Source organism: Hevea brasiliensis, chromosome 14 (assembly GCF_030052815.1).
Source record: "Hevea brasiliensis isolate MT/VB/25A 57/8 chromosome 14, ASM3005281v1, whole genome shotgun sequence".
NCBI classification, from domain to species: domain Eukaryota; kingdom Viridiplantae; phylum Streptophyta; class Magnoliopsida; order Malpighiales; family Euphorbiaceae; genus Hevea; species Hevea brasiliensis.
In genome coordinates, this window is record NC_079506.1 from 2,593,891 (window position 1) to 2,613,835 (window position 19,945).

At 32.0% G+C, this 19,945-nt stretch overlaps 3 protein-coding genes across 3 annotated transcripts; all 3 read right to left on the bottom strand.

Annotated features, from left to right (window-relative positions):
• Positions 1-5,478: 5,478 nt before the first annotated feature.
• LOC110670639 (UDP-glycosyltransferase 88A1) lies at positions 5,479-7,175 on the bottom strand. The gene has a single exon (XM_021832757.2). It carries the CDS (start codon positions 7,015-7,017, stop codon positions 5,599-5,601), a length of 1,419 nt encoding a protein of 472 aa, XP_021688449.2. The 5' UTR covers positions 7,018-7,175; the 3' UTR covers positions 5,479-5,598.
• Positions 7,176-9,523: 2,348 nt separating this feature from the next.
• On the bottom strand, positions 9,524-11,031 carry LOC110670671 (UDP-glycosyltransferase 88A1-like). The gene has a single exon (XM_021832789.2). It carries the CDS (start codon positions 11,014-11,016, stop codon positions 9,595-9,597), a length of 1,422 nt encoding a protein of 473 aa, XP_021688481.2. The 5' UTR covers positions 11,017-11,031; the 3' UTR covers positions 9,524-9,594.
• A 3,940-nt stretch (positions 11,032-14,971) lies between these two features.
• Positions 14,972-18,501, bottom strand: LOC131173296 (COP9 signalosome complex subunit 8-like). Its single transcript, XM_058135413.1, has 5 exons — positions 18,336-18,501; positions 18,068-18,147; positions 17,546-17,727; positions 16,652-16,759; positions 14,972-15,344 (listed from the first exon to the last, which is right to left on the bottom strand). The coding sequence occupies exons 1-5, from the start codon at positions 18,417-18,419 to the stop codon at positions 15,205-15,207; spliced, it is 594 nt and encodes a 197-aa protein (XP_057991396.1). The 5' UTR covers positions 18,420-18,501; the 3' UTR covers positions 14,972-15,204.
• Between the last annotated feature and the right edge of the window lie 1,444 nt (positions 18,502-19,945).

The window sequence follows — 19,945 nt, forward strand, 5'->3', positions numbered from 1 at the left end:
TGGAGAAGAATGCAAATGACAAGTGAACGACGATGTTTTATTATTATTAAAACATATATGTTAAAATAGCAATTTATCTTTGGTTTTTTTAATCTTTGATACTGCTTAAATACAAGAAATTCCTAAAAAGGCGTGTGTAGTGCTCTTACAAGTCTGATTTCCTGCTTTCCTGCTTTCAGGGCACGTAAAATTACTGGAAAAAACGTGGCTGTATACACAGTAGGCCCCTGCAAATGGACACTTGCTTTCTTAAATATTTTTACTTGTAAACACACGTAAATTTGTATAATTAAAAAAGACTGCAAGAATTGCTAATGTATTCCTAATCTTATTGAACTATGTGTATTCTAATTTTGTAATTACATCTGTTAAAAGAGGATACTTATGAAATTCTGTGTCTTTAATTGGGGAAATTCTGTGGTTATTTTATTTTTAACAAAGTAAATCTTATTTTGTAGATAATTGCCATTGGATGAATTAATGATTGTTTATTTAATGGCATAAAAAACAAAGTTTAAACAAAGTAAATAAAAAATAAAATAATGATAGAAAGCACCTTTAATTATTAATAGAAAAATGACATGATTTTTTTGATACAAGAATAAATTTATTAACATAATTAAAATAAAAAAATTTTAATTTATTAATCAAATCTCATACATAACTAAATAATTATGTAATTTTCCCTTTTATATAGTAAAGCTTTATCAATTTTAAAAATGTTATAATAAGGTTAATTATTAAACCCCCAGAATATTAAAAAAAAGTGTTTATTTAAACATAAATATTTAATTTTTCTTTATTTATAAAGAAAAAAAAATCTATATTTTTTTATAAAAAAACATATGCTCCAGGAGCTACTAATAATCCCTCCTCTTACACACCTCACAATCTGAAGCCCTTCTCCCCCACCGATCCATCTTCCCAATCTTATCCTTCCCCGGGGCAGTGAACTTTTTTTCGTTCATCTTTACCATTTCTCAATATCTGCCTCTTCCTCTCCCCCTTCATTGCCGACTACGATCAGTCGGCATAAAATATGGAAACGGTGCTCTTTGCCAACAACCTTCTCATCACATCCTAACGCCCCATGTGGTAATATTTTATTTAGCACCACTTTCGATATACAAAGCCATCGTCATGCATGTTTTCCTAATAAGAATCGAGGGTGGTGGCGTTGCTCCATAGTCCTCTATGCTATACCTGCTTAGGGTTGAGTATTCGGTTCAAATCAAATCGAATTGAATTGAACTAAATTAAATCATAAAAACTGAATTATATATTTTAGAAATCGAATTGAATCGAAATAGATGAAAAATAAATTGAACGAACCGCTCTATTTTAGTTTGATTTGATTTAAACTGATCGATTTTTATTTTTAATTTTTTTTAATTTAGACTTAATTTTTAAGTTATTTGATCTAATTTTGATCTTGGTTTGAACCTAATAACCATTAATCAATGAAATTAAATAATATATATATATAAAATTACATATAATTCATAAATTTCCTATAAAAATAAATCAATTCAAAAATCAATAAACTTATTCAGTTCGATTCAGTTTAACCAATTTTTTTTCTCTTTAAAACTAAACTGAACTTAAATAACTGAAATTTTTATAATATAAAATTAAATCAAACCGAATCATATAAAAAATGAATCAAATTATTGAATTAAGATAATTTAATTTGATTTATTCGATTTAAATCAAATACCGCTCACCTCTATACCTGCTTACCCACACTCTTTCCTTCGGCCTAGTCATTTTTCTTTTACATTCAAGAGAAGTGTTCAAGATCACAAGGGATCGACTACGGACGAAGCGGGAATTTTAAATCGAAACAAGTAAAATATTGAATTTTTTTTTGGAAAAATGAATTTTAAAAATTAAATAAAAATAATATAATAAAATATTTATTCAAATTAATTATTAAAATAAAAAGTTAATGACTTAAATTTTTTTCTTTTTAATTTATAAGTAAAAAAAATATTATAAACAAATTAACATATAAAATTAATTTTAAAATTTTATAAATTAATTTAATTAACTTATAAATTAAAACAAAAATCTTCTCACTCTAAATTAGTCCATTTACTTTGAAAAGTAGGGTCTTCATTGAGTGACATTTACTTGAATAAAACAAGGCGTAAGGTCGTCATGTCTTTTTCTGACAGGATAAGGGTGGTGTAACGCGCATTACAATGACCCTGATGTGTATGTGGAGGCGAGCTGTGGATTGGGCATGGCCATATATGTTTGGAATTAATCTGAATGATGATAAGGCTGAAAGCTATCCAATTGAGAGAAAATTGGCTATTCAATCACGTAACGTTTTGGTGGGGGACATATTATACTGTATTTCTTGCTTTTTTGGCGCTGACTGGCTTTGTAGGTCTTTGCACTTGAAACATCATCTGGGTTGTGCTTCATTTAATCTAGAATCTTATCAACATTTGTCTACTCCAATTCTCAAGCTTTTTTTCAATTGTGGTGGATGATTTGCATGTGATGGATTTGGAGCGGCTTATTTGGATAGATTTAGAGTTTAATTTTATTTTATTTTTAATTTCTTATATATAATGAGATTAAAAAAAACATGACAAAAAAATTGATTCATTTAATAAAACTTATGCTCTAAAGTTAAAAAAAAACTTAATTTTTTAATTAAAATTTGAAATAATAATTTTTTATTATTTTTTTAAATTAAAATTTAATAACTATTGTCAAAATAAAAGCATATAATATGGTAAAAATTATAAAGAAAATCTATGATTTAAGTATTAGTGGAATACACAAGTTCACTCCTAATTTTTATATGGTTCGCTCCCTAACTGAGTTAACTCGCTTTACAAACCCGTTATCGGCTTCTTTCACTGGCAAAGCAATTTTCATTTCTTCCACCAACGTCATAAATCCACCCACCAAGTTATGATTCAATACTGCGATCTGGGGAGCCCATGATTCTCCATGAGTCCCCTGTCCATTTTATGATCCAAGAAACCATTAGGGAGCAATGAGTTCAAATATGGGTCTGTCTCACTGGGTTGAGATGGCTAAGCTTCGGTCAATAGAAGGTGGATTTCGCACTACCCACAAGAACTTTTGGCCACTTGCTATTTCTCTTAATTGTTCCATTTGAGAACCTCCCCAAGCTCCAAGAACACAGAAGGACAAGTAGACAACACTTTAACTCGGTTGCGACTCGAACCAGGTTGAGATGGCTAACCAGGTCGATATAGTAAAGAGGAGATGTGGAACTATTTGGTATGCAGAGTCCATCTGAAATTGCCTTAAGAGCTTTGGGCTCGAGCAATTCAAATATGTTCACTATAATTGCCACTGATTTTTGAAAGCAGGCGGCCGTGTCTAGAAAGTATCCACAGCTTTTTATTGTGGCGATAAAGGCAAGTCAGATGAAAGTAACGGTGGCAAACCTGGCACATGAAGAAAGATGTTAATATCTCTGAAACTTCTGGTAGTGTTTTCATGAAGGGTCGGAAGATGCACGAAAATAGCAGGAAACCCCGCAGAAGTAACGAAGAAATAGCCAAGGATTTGTTTTAAAATTATCCCTTCCACATTATTTAAAATAAATAATATTAATCACTGTGGACTTATTCTATTTTGCTCCTCTATGTTTCTATTTTGTTCCTCTTATGTTGCCACCCAACCTAAGATAATAATTTTAAACCATTATCACTATTGATAATGATGGATTTCAGGTAAGTTTCATCCTAATCAACTATTAGAATTTATTTAGTATTTATATTTAATAGAACTCACAAATTATTCATATATATAAGTTAAAAAATGATTTGATCCTTAAATTTCATTTTTATTAATAATTTAGTTTTCATATTTTATTTTTATTAATAAATTAGTCCCTGTGATCAGTAAATATTGAGGACCAATTTATTAATAAAAGTAAAATGTGAGGACAAATTGTTAAACGGAAATAAAATTTAAGTGTCAAATTGTTATTAAACTTAAACTATGGATTAATTTGTAAGTCTTGTTAAACTTTAGGGAGGTAGTTGTAATTTACTCTTTGTAATAATCAGATAAAAATACAATTAGTAAAATTCCAAATATATCCCAATGATAATAATAATTAACTCAAGGCGGCTTCTAATTAAATTACACTGTTTCTAACCGACTTAAATTCTATGACTTGCAGGATTAGGATTTCCCAGTCCACTTCGGACACGCTATAATGTTCTTCTGTATAAATATCAGACTAAATCCCAACTCCGATTCAATTCTCTTACTTTGTAAATCTTCAAGAAAATGGCAAAAAATCCTTCAACATTCCAAAACAACGCAACCCATAAGAAGAAGATGAAGAATATCTCCTTCTCTGAGTGGGAATTGGACGTGGCTCGCCTGCTTCTACAACTAAGCAAGGTCTACACCCTCCACCATCAGGGTGGTAGCCATAGCAGTGAAGAGATTTTCGGAGGAGAAGAAGAGGATGGGTATCCTAAGCCAAGGATCAAGAGGATGAAATTGATTGATCAGATTTACAAGTCCACTAAACCCATTACTTGCTAGAAAAGGGTGATTGAGGAGCTGATCAGCCTGCGGCAATATCTGTCTATCTGATAATTTATTCAATATAGCCATATAATCGTCGATTATAAAAAAACTAATATAAGTTTATTTCATTAATTTCATAATGCAACTATTGTATTTAAAATAAATTTATATTTTTATAAATAAATATTTAATATAAGTGATTCAACACTTTTATCTCTAAAATAAAATTAAATGCTCGATCCATCTGAAAAGAGAAAATATATATTGTGAACGTTTTGTCCCCTTAGAATAGAATTACTGCCAATGGGAGTGTTTTACCCCTTGTGGGCCAATCAAATATAATCATAACTTGACCTAAATGAATTAATCTTGATTCATTAGACCGGGTATACCTATAAAATATTTAAAAAAAAATTTTAATATTTTTTAATTATTTTAATTAATTATAAATATTTTAATTAAATACATAACTACTTATAAACTTTAAATTAATTTATAAGTATTAGACGCTTATAAATTAATTATCATAAGATACTCTTGCACAAATTTAATATAATCTTATAATTTTAGTTTTTTAATAATTTTTTTACATTTATATTGAAATATTTTTTTTTATTTTTTCAATTAGATATATATTGATAATTACTTTATATATATCAAAATTAATTTTCTTTTAGAATAATTTTACGAATATCTTGTTTATATACTTATTTAATATATTTAGAATTTTTAAATAATTTTGTAATATTCCTAACATTCTTAAAAAAAAAAAAAAACTCTCAATCTAATTAATTAGATTAATCATTTTGAGTTTCTTATACTAAATAAATAGATAAATAAATAAATAAATAAATAAATATATATATATATATATATATATATATATATATATATATATATATATATATATATATATATATATATTTAAAGAGCCTTAACTTAAGTATTACAGCACGTAACAACTAGCAATTATTGACGATTCAACACGTTACAGAAAGCCTGACTTATTCAACTCATAAACTATTACTCAAGTGAATAGAGAAACTGGCCGGATTCAACTCATTGACGATTCCATGACTCGGCCAGTCTGGACAATCCAACAAAGGAGGAACCACCCTCACTCAGTGCCTCCTTCGCTGCGTTTTTCATAGCAATTGTTCGCTCCCTAACCGATTTGCCTGATTCCGACTCCATCAGCTCAATAACTCGCTTCTCCACCTCCAACGCAGTTACATACCCGTTCTCTGACTCGTTCATCGGCAAAGCAACTTTCATTTCTTCCACCAACAATACCCTGTTGATCCTTTGCTCTGCGTATAGCGGCCACGCCACCATTGGAACTCCAGCACACACGGCTTCAAGCACCGAGTTCCACCCACAGTGAGTCACAAACCCACCAACCGAGTTATGATTCAATACTGCTACCTGGGGAGCCCACAACTTCACCACGAGTCCCCTTTCCTTGGTACGATCCAAGAAACCATCAGGAAGCAATGAGTTCAAATCTGGGTCTGGCTGAGCTGAGATGGCTAACCTTTGACTATTAGAAGGTGGATTACGCACTACCCACAAGAATCTTTGGCCACTTCTCTCCAACCCAATAGCTATTTCTCTTAACTGTTCCTTTGAGAACAGCCCCAAGCTTCCAAAACACAGAAAGATAACACTTTGACTCGGCTGCGAATCAAGCCAGGTTAAACATTCTGTCACGCCATCTGTTTGATTTTTTGTCATAATTAATGGGCCGATACAATAAACAGGTGGTGTGTTACTATTGGGTATGCAGAGTCCATCTGATATTGCCTTGAGAGCTCTTACCTCCAGCAATTCAAAGGTGTTCACTATAATTCCTGCTGATTTTGAAAAGGAGGAAGCCACGTCTAGAAAGTATTCATAGGCTTTGTCGTTGCGATCAAGTACTGGCAAAAACATGTCGGAGGAAAATATTGGTGGCACACCCGGCACATGAAGAAAGGCGTTCAGATCTTTGAAACTTTTTGTAGTGTTTTGATGAAGGGTCGGAAGATGCATGAAAATAGCAAGAAACCCAGCACCAGAAGTTAAGAAGAAATAGCCAGGGATGTTAAGTTGGAAGGCAACAGAAAGAGAAGCATAACAGAAGAAGTCCACAATGAAGGCTTTAATTTTGTGGGTTTTGGAGATGGAAAGAAGAGCTTGGTGGACATTAGGATTGCTGAGACGGAGGACCTCAAAAGTGAGAGTTTCATGGTGTCTGCTGCTGCTGCTGGTGGTGGAAGGGAGGGTGATAGTGGGGAGATGGTGGAAGCAGATTGAGGGAATGGTGGCAGCGACATCAGCAATGTAGGAGGCAGTGGAGCCAGCACTGTAAGGGGCAGAGATAATGAGTACGTGAATGGAAAGGGAAGGTTGGAAGGTGAGGATAAGCTTTCCAAGCTCCACCATAGATATCAAGTGGCCTATAGGCGGTGATGGGAACAGAACTACAGCATCATCCATAGCTGCACACCTGCAGAGTTTGTGTTTGGGATAGAGGAGGATTTATATGTGGAGGGATAGAGAAGTATTTATATGTGCAGACAGAGGGGTGAAATTATTGATAATATATTATATGGAAAACCTTTTAAATTTATGTCAATTATAATAAAAATTTAGAAAATCACATTTTCCAAAATTCTCTTATTACTAAATAGGAAATTTTTGTATGAATTAATTCATTATAAATTTAATATATAAAATATGATGAGATTAATTTATTAAATACATAAATTTTATATATTTATATTTTTTATTTATATTAAATTTGATTAAAATTAGAAAAATCTTTACTAAATTACTCTCTCAACAAAAAGTCAAATGAAAAATCAAAATTGTAATTTTACACGTATACTTGTTGATAGCTATATATTTGACAAATTGAGTAGAATTTAAGTGCTATATGCAATGAATTAATAGAATGAATTATTAGTTGGAATATAAATTCTCTAACACCTAACTCATATAAAGCCCACGATTCATTCAGTATGGCCCAATTGTTACAATTTTTTAATCAACTTGGTCAATCCCATTCAAGTTTGTGCACAAATTTTTTTATAGGAGATTAGACACTTAAATCTTGCACATGCTAAGTGAGTTGAATTTAAAATTTTAAAATTAACTGGATTAATATAATTTTTAATTTATTAATTAAATAATTAAATTTTTTCAAAAAAAAATAACATTTTAGGATTTTTTTTAAAACTAACATTATAGGGAACAAGTTAGTCACCATCATCTCTAGATCAAAGATGCATCTTATCCTCCACTTTGATTGAGTGCAACATTATTTATAATATATCATATCGAATAATTTTTTTTATATCATATCGTATAATATAATATAATATAATTTTTATTATTAATATATTTAAAAAAATAATATGATATATGATAGTTTAATGATTTTTTTATTTAATATAATAAATAAATATAAAAATTAGTAAAATATAATTTATTATTGTTTTAAATATATAAATAATTTAAAGATATTGATGCATGCATTTTATATCATCATTTAGGTATAATTTTTATACATAATTTACCCTTATTTATAGCTATTACTATAGATATTAGCATATATTTAGTTAATTTTGCCTTTTTACACTTCTTAGTTTAATTTTTAGAATTTATTTGTTTTATAGGTTAAATTTGGAGAATTTTGGTATATTTTGATCAGAGCAGCAATTTGAAAGAAATTAAAGTTGAATTGTAAAATTTTGAAGTTGAGTTAAAGAAACCGAAAGTTGCACAACCTGTGACACAGCTTGTGTCATTGCCAAATATGAAGTTTTTCTCAGGTAGAAGGTTTCACAACTTACAACACAAAGCGCGACATAACCGATTCAGCTTGTGTCGTTTTAATGAAAATGGCTGACGTGGCACTTTCGTCCCTCTGATTTAATAAATCACTTTCTCCAGAATCTTTTACCTTTTTACCCATTTTAGTTCAGACATCTGAACCATATAAAAACTTCTTTTTCTCTTTTTTCTCTTTCTTTCCAAAAAAGAGAAAAACAAGGAGATTTTGCAAGAGAAAGAGAGACAAAGGAGAGAAGCACGTGAAATCTGGTCTTGCTGCAGCAAAAGGGACGCCTTCTGCAATATTTTAGTAGCAGATTCTTCATCATTTTACTGGATTTTTCTGTTCCTTAGCTTACATTTTCATTATTTCTTCATTTCTATACTTGGGTTTTTCTTGAAACCATGATTTGTGTGTAGATCTTTGAGATTCTAAAGATGGATTTGTAAATATTATTTTGTATTGTAGTTTTTGAATTGATTTAGTCATTTAAATGAGATTTGCTGCATTTTGATTTATTGCTTGTGAGCTTGTTGCCTTGCTTGATGAATGGACCCTCATTAAGTTAAGTTTTAATCCTTAATAGATGGACTAAAAAGTGAATGTTTGGGATAGATAATCTTGTAATAAACTTAGTTTTCTTGATGTTAGAGATAAGCTAAGAGGATTAAGGGGATTTTCAAAAATCAATTAAAGCTTTAATTAGATTTTTGTCAGGTTTGAAATACCGTGAAAACATGGTTTGATTTTATGAATACTAACTTTGAAATGCTTGAAAAAAGTTTAGATTTAATTTAGATTTAATTCCTCCCAATTTCATAATTAGCAATTTCAATTTAAATTTTGGTAATCTAGTTTAATTAATTTAGTTGATTGTTTGATTTAGCTTAAATTCCTCAAATACTAATTTTAAATTTTAAATTTTATTTTTTTATATCTTTAAATTTTGCTATTTTAATTAGCCTATCCTTTTATTTTCAATTTAACCACAATTTCCTGTGGGAACGATATTATTTTTAAAACTATACTACTGTGATCCGTGCACTTGCGGAAGTTATTTCACAGATAACACATCAGATATTTATTTAAATAAAAATTAATTTAAATAAAAAATTTGAATTACTTTAATTGTTTTATTTAATTAAGATATTTTTAAATGCAGGCAAAGTTTTTTTTTTTAATAAATTTATTAACAATATCAAAACCTTAACGCTTCCATGACCTCAATGCAGCCTGACTCAACTATAATGTTTCCATGACTCAACGAGTCTGGATAATACAACACGCGAGGAACCACCTTCACTCAATGCTGCCTTGGCTTCATTTTTCATAGCAATGGTTCGCTTCCTAGCAAAGTTACCTGATTCCGATTGCATCAACTCATTAACTCGCCTCTCCACCTCCAACGCAGTTACAAACCCGTTCTCGGTTTCCTGCATGGGCAAAGCAATTTTCATTTCTTCCACCATCATCACCCTATTGAATCTTTGCTCTGCGTACAGTGGCCACGCCACCATCGGCACTCCAGCACACACGGCTTCGAGCACCGAGTTCCACCCACAGTGAGTTACAAATCCACTCACGGAGTTATGATTCAATACTGCGACCTGAGGAGCCCATGACTTCACCACGCGTCCCCTGTCCTTTGTACGATCCAGGAAACCATCAGGGAGCAATGAGTTCAAATCTGGGTCTGGCTGGGCTGAGATGGCTAAGCTTTGGTTATTAGAAGGTGGATTTCGCACCACCCACAAGAACCTCTGGCCACTTCTCTCCAACCCAATAGCTATTTCCCTTAATTGTTCCGTTGAGAACAGCCCCAAGCTTCCAAAACACAGAAAGATAACACTTTGACTCGGTTGAGAATCGAGCCAGGTTAAACATTGATCTTTTGCACCATCACTAGTACTTTTGGTCGCTATCAATGGGCCGATACAGTGAACAGGAGGTGTGGTGCTACTGGGTATGCAGAGTCCATCTGAAATTGCCTTGAAAGCTCTGGGCTCGAGCAATTCAAAGGTGTTCACTATAATTCCAGCTGACTTTTGAAAGCAGGTGGCCATGCCTAGAAAGTATCCATGGCTCTTATCATAGCGATCAATTAAGGGCAAAGGCAAGTCAGAGGAAAGTACTGGTGGTAAACCTGGCACATGAAGAAAGGTGTTAAGATCTTTGAAACTTTTGGTACTGTTTTGATGAAGGGTTGGAAGACGCAAGAAGATTGCAAGAATCCCAGCACCAGAAGTGAAGAAAAAATAGCCAGGAATGTTGAGTTGGATGGCAACAGGAAGAGAAGCAAAACAGAAGAAATCCATAATTAGGGCATTAATGGTCTGAGTTTTGGAGATGGAAAGGAGGGTTTGATGGACTTGAGGGTTACTGAGACGGATCATTTCCTCACAGGTGAGGGTTTCATGGAGCGTTGGGGTGGTTTTGGAAGGGAGACTTATGGTGGGAAGATAGTGGAAATGCAATAAGGGAATGGAGGCAGTAACATTAGCAATGTAAGAGGCAGTGATTCTGCCACCGTGAGGGGTGGAGATAATGAGTATGTGAATGTAAAGGGAAGCTCGCCGGGCATGTATGAGCTTGGCAAACTCTATCATAGATACCAAGTGGCCTACGTTTGGTGATGGGTAGAGAACTATCGCTTCATCCATAGCTGTGTCTGTTTGTGCCTTGGCAATAGCAGATCTAGAGACGGAAATATATATGTGCATGCAGAGAAGAGATGGGTTGGTGGAATAATGCAGGTAATACAATTTATGTTTAATCTCAAATAAATATGTGATATTGATATAAATATAATTATAATTACTCGTAATATAATTGTAATTATTCATAAATTAAGTATGGTAGTAAAGCAATCTCATGGACGTAGTTTATTAGTCAACAATCTGATTTTTTTAACTCTTTACTAGATTATAATTTTTAATATCCCTAATTACATATTTATTTATATATTTGCTTTAATTTTAAAGCCAATCTCAATTTGAGAAAATTATAATTTGATTAAATCTGCTTTCTTCATTTTCAGTATTCTCTCTCACAAATATTTGGAGTTTACTTTCTTCATTTGAAGAAAAATCCATATTTTTCCAAAAAAAAATGAAATATTAATTTTTTTATTATTTTTTTTAGAGATAAGGAAAATGATCTTCTAGATAATAATTGATTCTGTTTTATTTTGAATGACCAAACCTTCTATATAACACCATTGTTTTAAAAATTTACTACCTCTGCATAAGGGATTAAACCATCATAAAAATGAATGGAGAAATGATCACATTAACAATCTCCATTAATAAAATCCTATTACAGAAAAGAAAACAAGACCCGATAATAAAATATCAGAACTCGATATTGAGTAGAGAATCTCAAATTTATTCCTAATTAATACAAATCTAAGAGATAAAACTAAATCTATTTCAAATGAACACATGTTTAATTATATTATCAACCACTAAATTATATATGTCACTCATTTATTAATAAGTATAAAATACTCAAACTGCTTTAACACTCATTTATTGATTTCATATAATGCTTTATTGTGTTTGGTGTATAAACAAAATTTTCTCCTTTAGAAATTATAAATTAAAAATTTATAACAAATTAGATTTATTTATTTACTCAGGCCAGAGTACTCCATGCACCGATTTCCTCTCGTCCCCATCATCCAACCACCGCAGAGAAATGGAAATGAAATTATAATTATTTCGCTAATTCAAGAAGAAACGAACGCATGCAGCAAACAAAATGATGGCAACTAATTAACTGCAGATTGAAATGAACAAGCAATGTTTATTATTCCTCATACACCTGACTATAACTCCTGATCCATCTAGCTTGCTGACGTTGATATACCTAGAGCTGGTCATGGCCGGTTCAGGGTTGGAATCCACTGTTTGATCGACCTCACAATTTGGATTGGTTCTAATTCGTAATAATTTCAGTTCATTACATTTTCAATTCCATACAATTTTGATTCAATTTACAATTCGGGTCAATTCTAATAAAAAAATGAAGGGATTCAAAATAATTTTTTTTTTTTAAATTATGAATTAGGCCGATTTCGTATTGAAATCGGCAGTTTTAGGCTGGTTCTTGTTTAGATTTAAAGCAAACTCTATACTTAAATTTTAAATCGATTCATATGGACCAAAACTATTAACCCGGATCAGTTCTAATCTGATTCACGATTCAAACAAGCCTATAGTTGGGTATAAGATATACCCAATAGTTGAATCAATTTCTTTATGTTATGAGAATTAAAGAAAAAAAAATGTAAAATTGGAGAAGAAACGAAGCCTATTTTGCTATAATTCTTTCATTTTCACTGAAGATTAAAGCAATGTTTTAATAATTAATGGCGTGCACTATTCAATTATAATTGAAAAAAAATTAATTAATTTCATTATTTTTAATAAATGATAATATATTCAATTATAATTTAATTAATAATTCTTGAAATTTTCATTACTTTCTTGAATTGTCAATTTAAAATTAAATTTAAATAATTTCTTTTGTATATGTTAAAATTTTCATATTAATTCCGCCCTTATAATAAGGTGGTACATATTATTTAAATCTAGTGATTTGTTGTGAATTAAATTCCTGAGTATGCCAAGCTCAACAGATTAGGTTGATAAAGAGGTCATTAACTCTTCACAGTACCATACTCTTATGGACAGTACACCACCTGAAATTTCAGGACGGTGGGACACCATTGTCAACAGAAACCCCAACCACCAACTTATTTTCCTTTATTATCGAAGCATCTCTCCAACCAATGCCATATTTGCCTCAACAATATGTATCTCAAAGGCTTCCTGCCTAACAAGAAGTAACTCTCATGGTTGCCTTAAAAAAAATAACCCTAATTGGATTTCTAATTGGGATTCAAGCTCGAGACACTATTGTCTTAACACGATTTTAATACCATTAAAATATTAAATTTTTTTATATTATTAATTTTAATTAAAATTTAAACTCGAAATCTTATAATTCTTAAGATATCTGACTCTGTTATTATTGAAATAAAAAATATTAATTAATATTTATTAGACTGATCGTGAGATAATATAAATTATATGTTAAAAAATAAAAATGAAATAATTTAAAAAGAGGCTACATGTAGTAAATTGCACAATGGCATTGAATTTTATTATGGTCACAAAATATTAATTTATTACAATTAAATCTCTTAATTTTAATTTTATTTTATTAGGTTCAATTGGATAAATTTTTATAAGCTACCGTAAAATGAACATAAAAAATATTTTGATATACAACTCAACTCAACTAAACTTTTATTTCAAAAATTTGGGGTCGACTATATGGATTCTCTTTCTCCACTCTAAACGATTTTGAGTTAAATTCTCGGAAATATATATCATGTTGTACTACTCTCATTCATGTCAGTTTAAGTCTACTCCTTCTTTTCTTTCTATCATCTAACCTAATGTGCTATACTTGTCTAACTGGAGCCTCCATATGTCCACGCTTCACATGACCAAATCACCTCAATCTCTCTTCTCTTAACTTATCCTCAATTGATACTACTCCTACCTTTTCTCTAATACTCTCATTACGGACTTTATCTAGTCTAGTATGGCTACTCATCTACCTTAACATTCTCATCTCCGCAACTCTGATCTTAGACAAATACAACTCTTTTAGTGCCCAACACTCACTATCATATAGCATAACCGGTTGTATAGCTGTAGAGTAAAATTTTTCTTTCAATTTATTGGGAATCTTGCGATCACATAAAACTCCCGTGGCACGTCTTCACTTTAATCATCCGGCTTTAATCTTATGACTAACATTCTCCTCATATCCCCCATCTCCTTGAAGGACTGAGCCAAGATATATATATATAAAAAAATCATTCACTGGTTGATTATAATTTATTCAATTAAATTTAATTAAAATAAAAGTAAAGTATAATAATCTAATTATAATGAATTAAAGTATATGAAGTTAGGTTTCGAAACAAATTAATGCAATATTGCCAGGAGTTCGTTTGGTTTTGTGAAGATGCAGAATGCTCAACATCATGAGAAATGAAGGCAACTGCTTGGTTTGGTGACTTTAACAACTATTTCAATTGGTAAATTAACTAAATGACTTGTGAATGTTAAATTTGTGTTAGGTTATGCAAAAATCTAATAAAATTTCCAAGCATGCAGATTCCCATTCTTACTTTCCCATCTACAAGAGAGAGTATTTTTCCATTTCAAAAGGAAATATATATATATATATATATATATATATATATATACACACACACACACACATACATATCCATTATTATAATTTTGACAAATACAAATATTTCATTTTTAATAGTCTATGCATCTTTTAATTAATTAGTAATTATATTTCATATTAGTGTGACAATTATGACAAATTTCATTATTAATTCGTATTTATTTATTTATTATAAGGTCTTGAGATAATCAACTTCACTTTATTTTTAGTTTCCCATAACCAATCCAAATATAATAAAGAAAATTGAAATTATAAAAAACTATATAATGTTACATTCCTACATTAACCTTCTTCGAAACCTAATTTCTCAGGAAAGTGATTCCAGTTGAGAATATTGAATTCTGGCAACCAAACACTCCCTTCGTGGATTTCATCCATCAATTTTCAGCCATAAAAAGTAAATGACAGCTCTAGCAGAAGTACCCAACTAGATGGAAAAAAAACTGAATCTTAAGATCCTTTGCTAGCTGCACATCCATGTTCTTAACATGTTCAAGGCATTTACTCATTTGCTCAAGCAATCTACATAACTCGGGCATTCAGTAAAAGTTTTTAGAAGTTGTAATGCATGTCTAATGCTCAAGGTGGAATACATATTCTGTCAAGCGCTGTAGTTTACTGGAATCCAGTTTCTGCTCTGTCACAATCAGCTGCTTCTTCACAGTTAGCATCCCTGATGCAGGATCAACAATCCAACCTTGCTGCGTTACATCTGCATATGACAACAACAATTTCATTAGCAACACGTACAACTAATTAAATCCTGTAGTATTTGCAACAGAACCTATAATTAGACAATCCATTGTTATATGCACACACACACACACACACACACACACACACACACACACACACACACACACACACACACACACACACACACACACACACACACACACACACACACACACACACACACAACAGAACCTATAATTAGACAATCCATTGTTATATGCACACACACACAACAGAACCTATAATTAGACAATCCATTGTTATATGCACACACACACACACACACACACACACACACACACACACACACACACACACAACAGAACCTATAATTAGACAATCCATTGTTATATGCACACACACACACACACACACACACACACACACACACAACAGAACCTATAATTAGACAATCCATTGTTATATGCACACACACACACACACACACACACACACACACACACACACACACACACACACACACAACATATAATTAGACAATCCATTGTTATATGCACACACACACACACACACACACACACACACACACACACACACACACACACACACACGTAAAGCTTGTATATTAAGACCTCAAGCTAAAAGCTTCCAACCAAAGCACTTGCCACATTTCAGTTCAATGAATCATTTAGAATTTCAGAGATGCAATTTATAGTCATCCTTTTGATCTTTACCAAGGATATGAGTGCCGTTAAAAGTGTTGCTCAAGCTTTCATAAAGCAAAAACTGAATGAAATATCTGTAAGGGTTCATAATCTGGACTGATTGCTTGTCTAAACATTATAGCACCCTCCCATAGTTTGTATTCAGGTAAACTGGACACATCTTAAGTGGTTGCAGCCTCTGGAGTCAGGTTGGACATCTATGTTAGTCCCCTTAAACATTGAGGGCAAGACGCCAAGTCCTACTCAGTGACTTTCATACGGTAGTCAGATAATCAGATTAGACTGTATATTACTACCATTAGCAGAGAAGTAAATGTAGTTAAGACAGTTGCTTGCGTTATCTCTTGCATACTTTCTCATCTTTGTATGCCTAGTTTGCTTAAACTCTACCCATCTCCTCCTTTTTTAGGTGTATTTATGCGCTCACATGCATGTGAACATGTCATTGGCTAACATTTCAACCTTAGAACAACATGAAATGCTCAACTCAGAAATTAATGGATATAAAAAGCCATCTTCAAATTCATTTTGAAACTAATACTGTCATCTTGGACGCTCATTGGAACAAATATCATAAAAAGAAGCAACAGAATCTTACAGTTTGCAGCATCATCCTCGTTCATTCCAAGAAAGTGAGCTGTGTCTTGGATGCTTATTGTTGAATAAGCAGACAGCAACAGCTGAAACATCCTCTTGGTGTAAAGCTCTACATAGATGAAAGATCTAAAGTGTTATGCCACTTCCAACAAATCCGGGCATTTGATTGTCAATACAATTGCCTCAAAACATCCAAGAGCTTGCTCAAACTATAACAATATTATGAATAGTTTCTACACTTACAGTTCCACAATATTTTTCTTGCTTTCTTTTAATTCAAATCTATGTTCTGTAATGCAACTTTCAGGAACGTACAGGTGGTGTTCTAGCAGTTGAGTTTGATTAGTATCATTAATTCATCATACTGTACAAGAAAATAAATCGCTTAAAGACGATGATTGATGAGCTCTGTAGATCCATATTCTGCATGTGCCTAAGCCCAACCAATACCAAAAGAGTCTCTCTTCCCATAGAAGAAGGTAGAAAGGAATCTTTTTTAGTTAAGTTTGAAATAAGGTAAGGGACGAGATTTTGCAGTGACAGAGCTATTAGAGGTTGGTGTGAATTATACAACTTTTCTTTTCCCCTGGAAACCAAATAAATAAATAAATAAAAATAAAAAGAGAGTAAAATCATTGTCTTAAGGGCATCCTAGTGCATGAGCTTTCCCACATTGCATGCTTTAGGGAGGATTAGACCTACACAGCCTTTCCCTCACATTGCAAGGTTGCTGATCAAAGCATGAAACTTTAGGGTCTCAATTCCAAATTTGTGCTTCTGTATGGACTTCAATTTGTTTTACCACCATTCATGACATTCAAAACAAAGATAATCATCAAGCAAATAAAACGATATGAACACAGTAATTGCGTTATATGAGTTATGGAAAACTTGCCTGAGAATGCAGCAACAAGAACACGAGTTTCTTGACTCCAATCAAAACCACGAATAGCCTCATGCACACCTGCATAGTCACGTGTCCATAATTTCTGACCAATTCTCCAAGCTGCTACCACTTCCGGTTGGTTTTCTTTGACAGCTGAGGGTATTGATTTCCAGAGAAATCGAGCACTGTTACTGCATGATCATGATCATCACTCAACAGATGAAACCCCCTAGACTACACTAAAATCCCATAAATACAAAATCCTCTCCAGCTTTAAAACAACAAACAACTCAAAATAATTGAATAATAACTCCACCCCAAAAGTAAAAAATTGCAAAACATACAATCCCTTCAAAATCTCTAAATGCAAACCAGTAGCTTTCAAAACCCTCTATTAATCACCAGCAAAAACACAAAGCAAGGGAAAAAAAAAAAAAAAAGAACATATCAAATTTCCAAGCCACCATATTACATCCCAAACTAACAGAGAGGGGAGAAAGGAATAATAGAAGCAAATATTAACTAACTCACATATCATTAACATAAATATGACCCAGAAGATGAATAGCATAGGGCCATTCGTCCTGAAAAGGAATCCCCTCTGCTGCGAACTGAACACAAAGAAAGAGAATTAGGGTTTTGATTAGTGATATAATTAACCAAAAGGGTACCGGAACTTGACGAGAATCTGAAGAAGAAATTACACAGACGAGGTAAAATATTTACAATAGAAAAACTAGAGCGAGTTAGAAATTGAATAATAAAATCCAAAAACAAAAATTGAAAGAAGAAAAACTGCCTTGAGCATGAGTTCGTCGCAGATATCAGAAATTTTATCATAGTATTTTGAGGACAATGTGTCTGTTAGAGGAGTGAAATCCATGGTTGCTAGCTTTCGCTTACTGGTTTCTGTACAGAAAGAGGAGAAGAAGCAGAGAAAGCGAAATTTGGGGCTTATAAATAAATAAAACTTGTAGTTTATATAACTGTTTTTTTAGCTAAAATTTACTTAATTTTAATATTTTAGATTCGTTATATTTTAAGTTTTTTTTAATTAATGTTAATTTCTAAATTTTAATATATTGCATTTTTTTAAAGAAATATATTGCTTTACAAATTCAATGATTAAAAATTGTTTTATTGAAATATTTAACAAATAAAAAGATTTAGAATTAAAACTATTTCATTTAAAGGTTTAAATCTTTAAAAAAAAAAATTGCCACTTTTAGCAGTCATGTAATTTGTTTTTGTTGCAATGGAGGACATAAATTTTATTGCCATTGGCAATTTAAAGACAAAGAACTAACAGTGTTAAGTATCACTGACGTGGTGCTGTTAATGTTATCATTATGTTTAATGTCGCGTGACATGTTGTTAACATGGCATGCTGATTAGTGTCATGTATGACATAGCACGAGCAATTTATGCTATTATTTATTTTTCTTACCCATGTGCAAAATGGTTAAAAGTACATGTCTTGATTTACAAAATGGCTTAAAATATATATTCTAAATTGTAAAAATAAGAAAGTTCAAATCTTAAATATTAAAAATGTAAAAATTTTGAAAGTAAAAGGATAAGCACAAATGGAGGAAAGAAATGCATGGGAGAGAGTGTGCACGTGTGTGTGTTAAAGAGATACAGTAAGAGAGACGTACATAGTGAGAGAAAAAGAGAGTGAGGCATAATAAAGTCACTCTTTCTCTCTCTTTCTCTTTTTCACACGCACACTTTATTAATTTTTTTTCTCTCTCAATTAACTAGCGAGAAAGAGAGAAGGGAAAAGTTAGATAAAAAGTTTAAGATAGACAAGCAAATAAGTAGAGAGAGAAGAAGAGATAAGCAAATAAGTAAAGAGAGATGAAGAGACAAGCAAATAGGAAGAGAGAGGGAGGCATAGAGAGAGAGAGAGAGAGTGAAGATGTGGAGAGAGATAAGAGACTGAGTAACTCTCCTGTATCTCTCTCCTCATCTCTCCCTTCTTCTTTCACTGTGTCCCCCTCTCTCTCCCTTTTTCTTTCACTGTGTCCCCCTCTCTCTCCCATTCCTCTCTTTTTACTTTAAAAAATTCATTTATTTTCAATGTATCCAATAATTTTTTGGAAAAAATGTAAAGATTTAGCCTGCTTGAGCATATATGCATCCTTTTGTTTTTAATCCCCCTTTCTCTCTCTCTCTCTCTCTCTCTCTCTCTCTCTCTCTCTCTCTCTCAATATATCCAATCCAACAACAAAACATTTTCTTTCCTTAGGCTGCAACCTGCAAGAGCAAGGTTCACATCACATTCTGCTAGAATTATAGCTTCTGTGCCTCAAAATCATCCATACTGCTTAAAGAAAAGATGCTTGAATATTTCCCTTAAGAAATCCTGCTATAAATTTTTCTTAAACTACCTATTAACTCTATTGT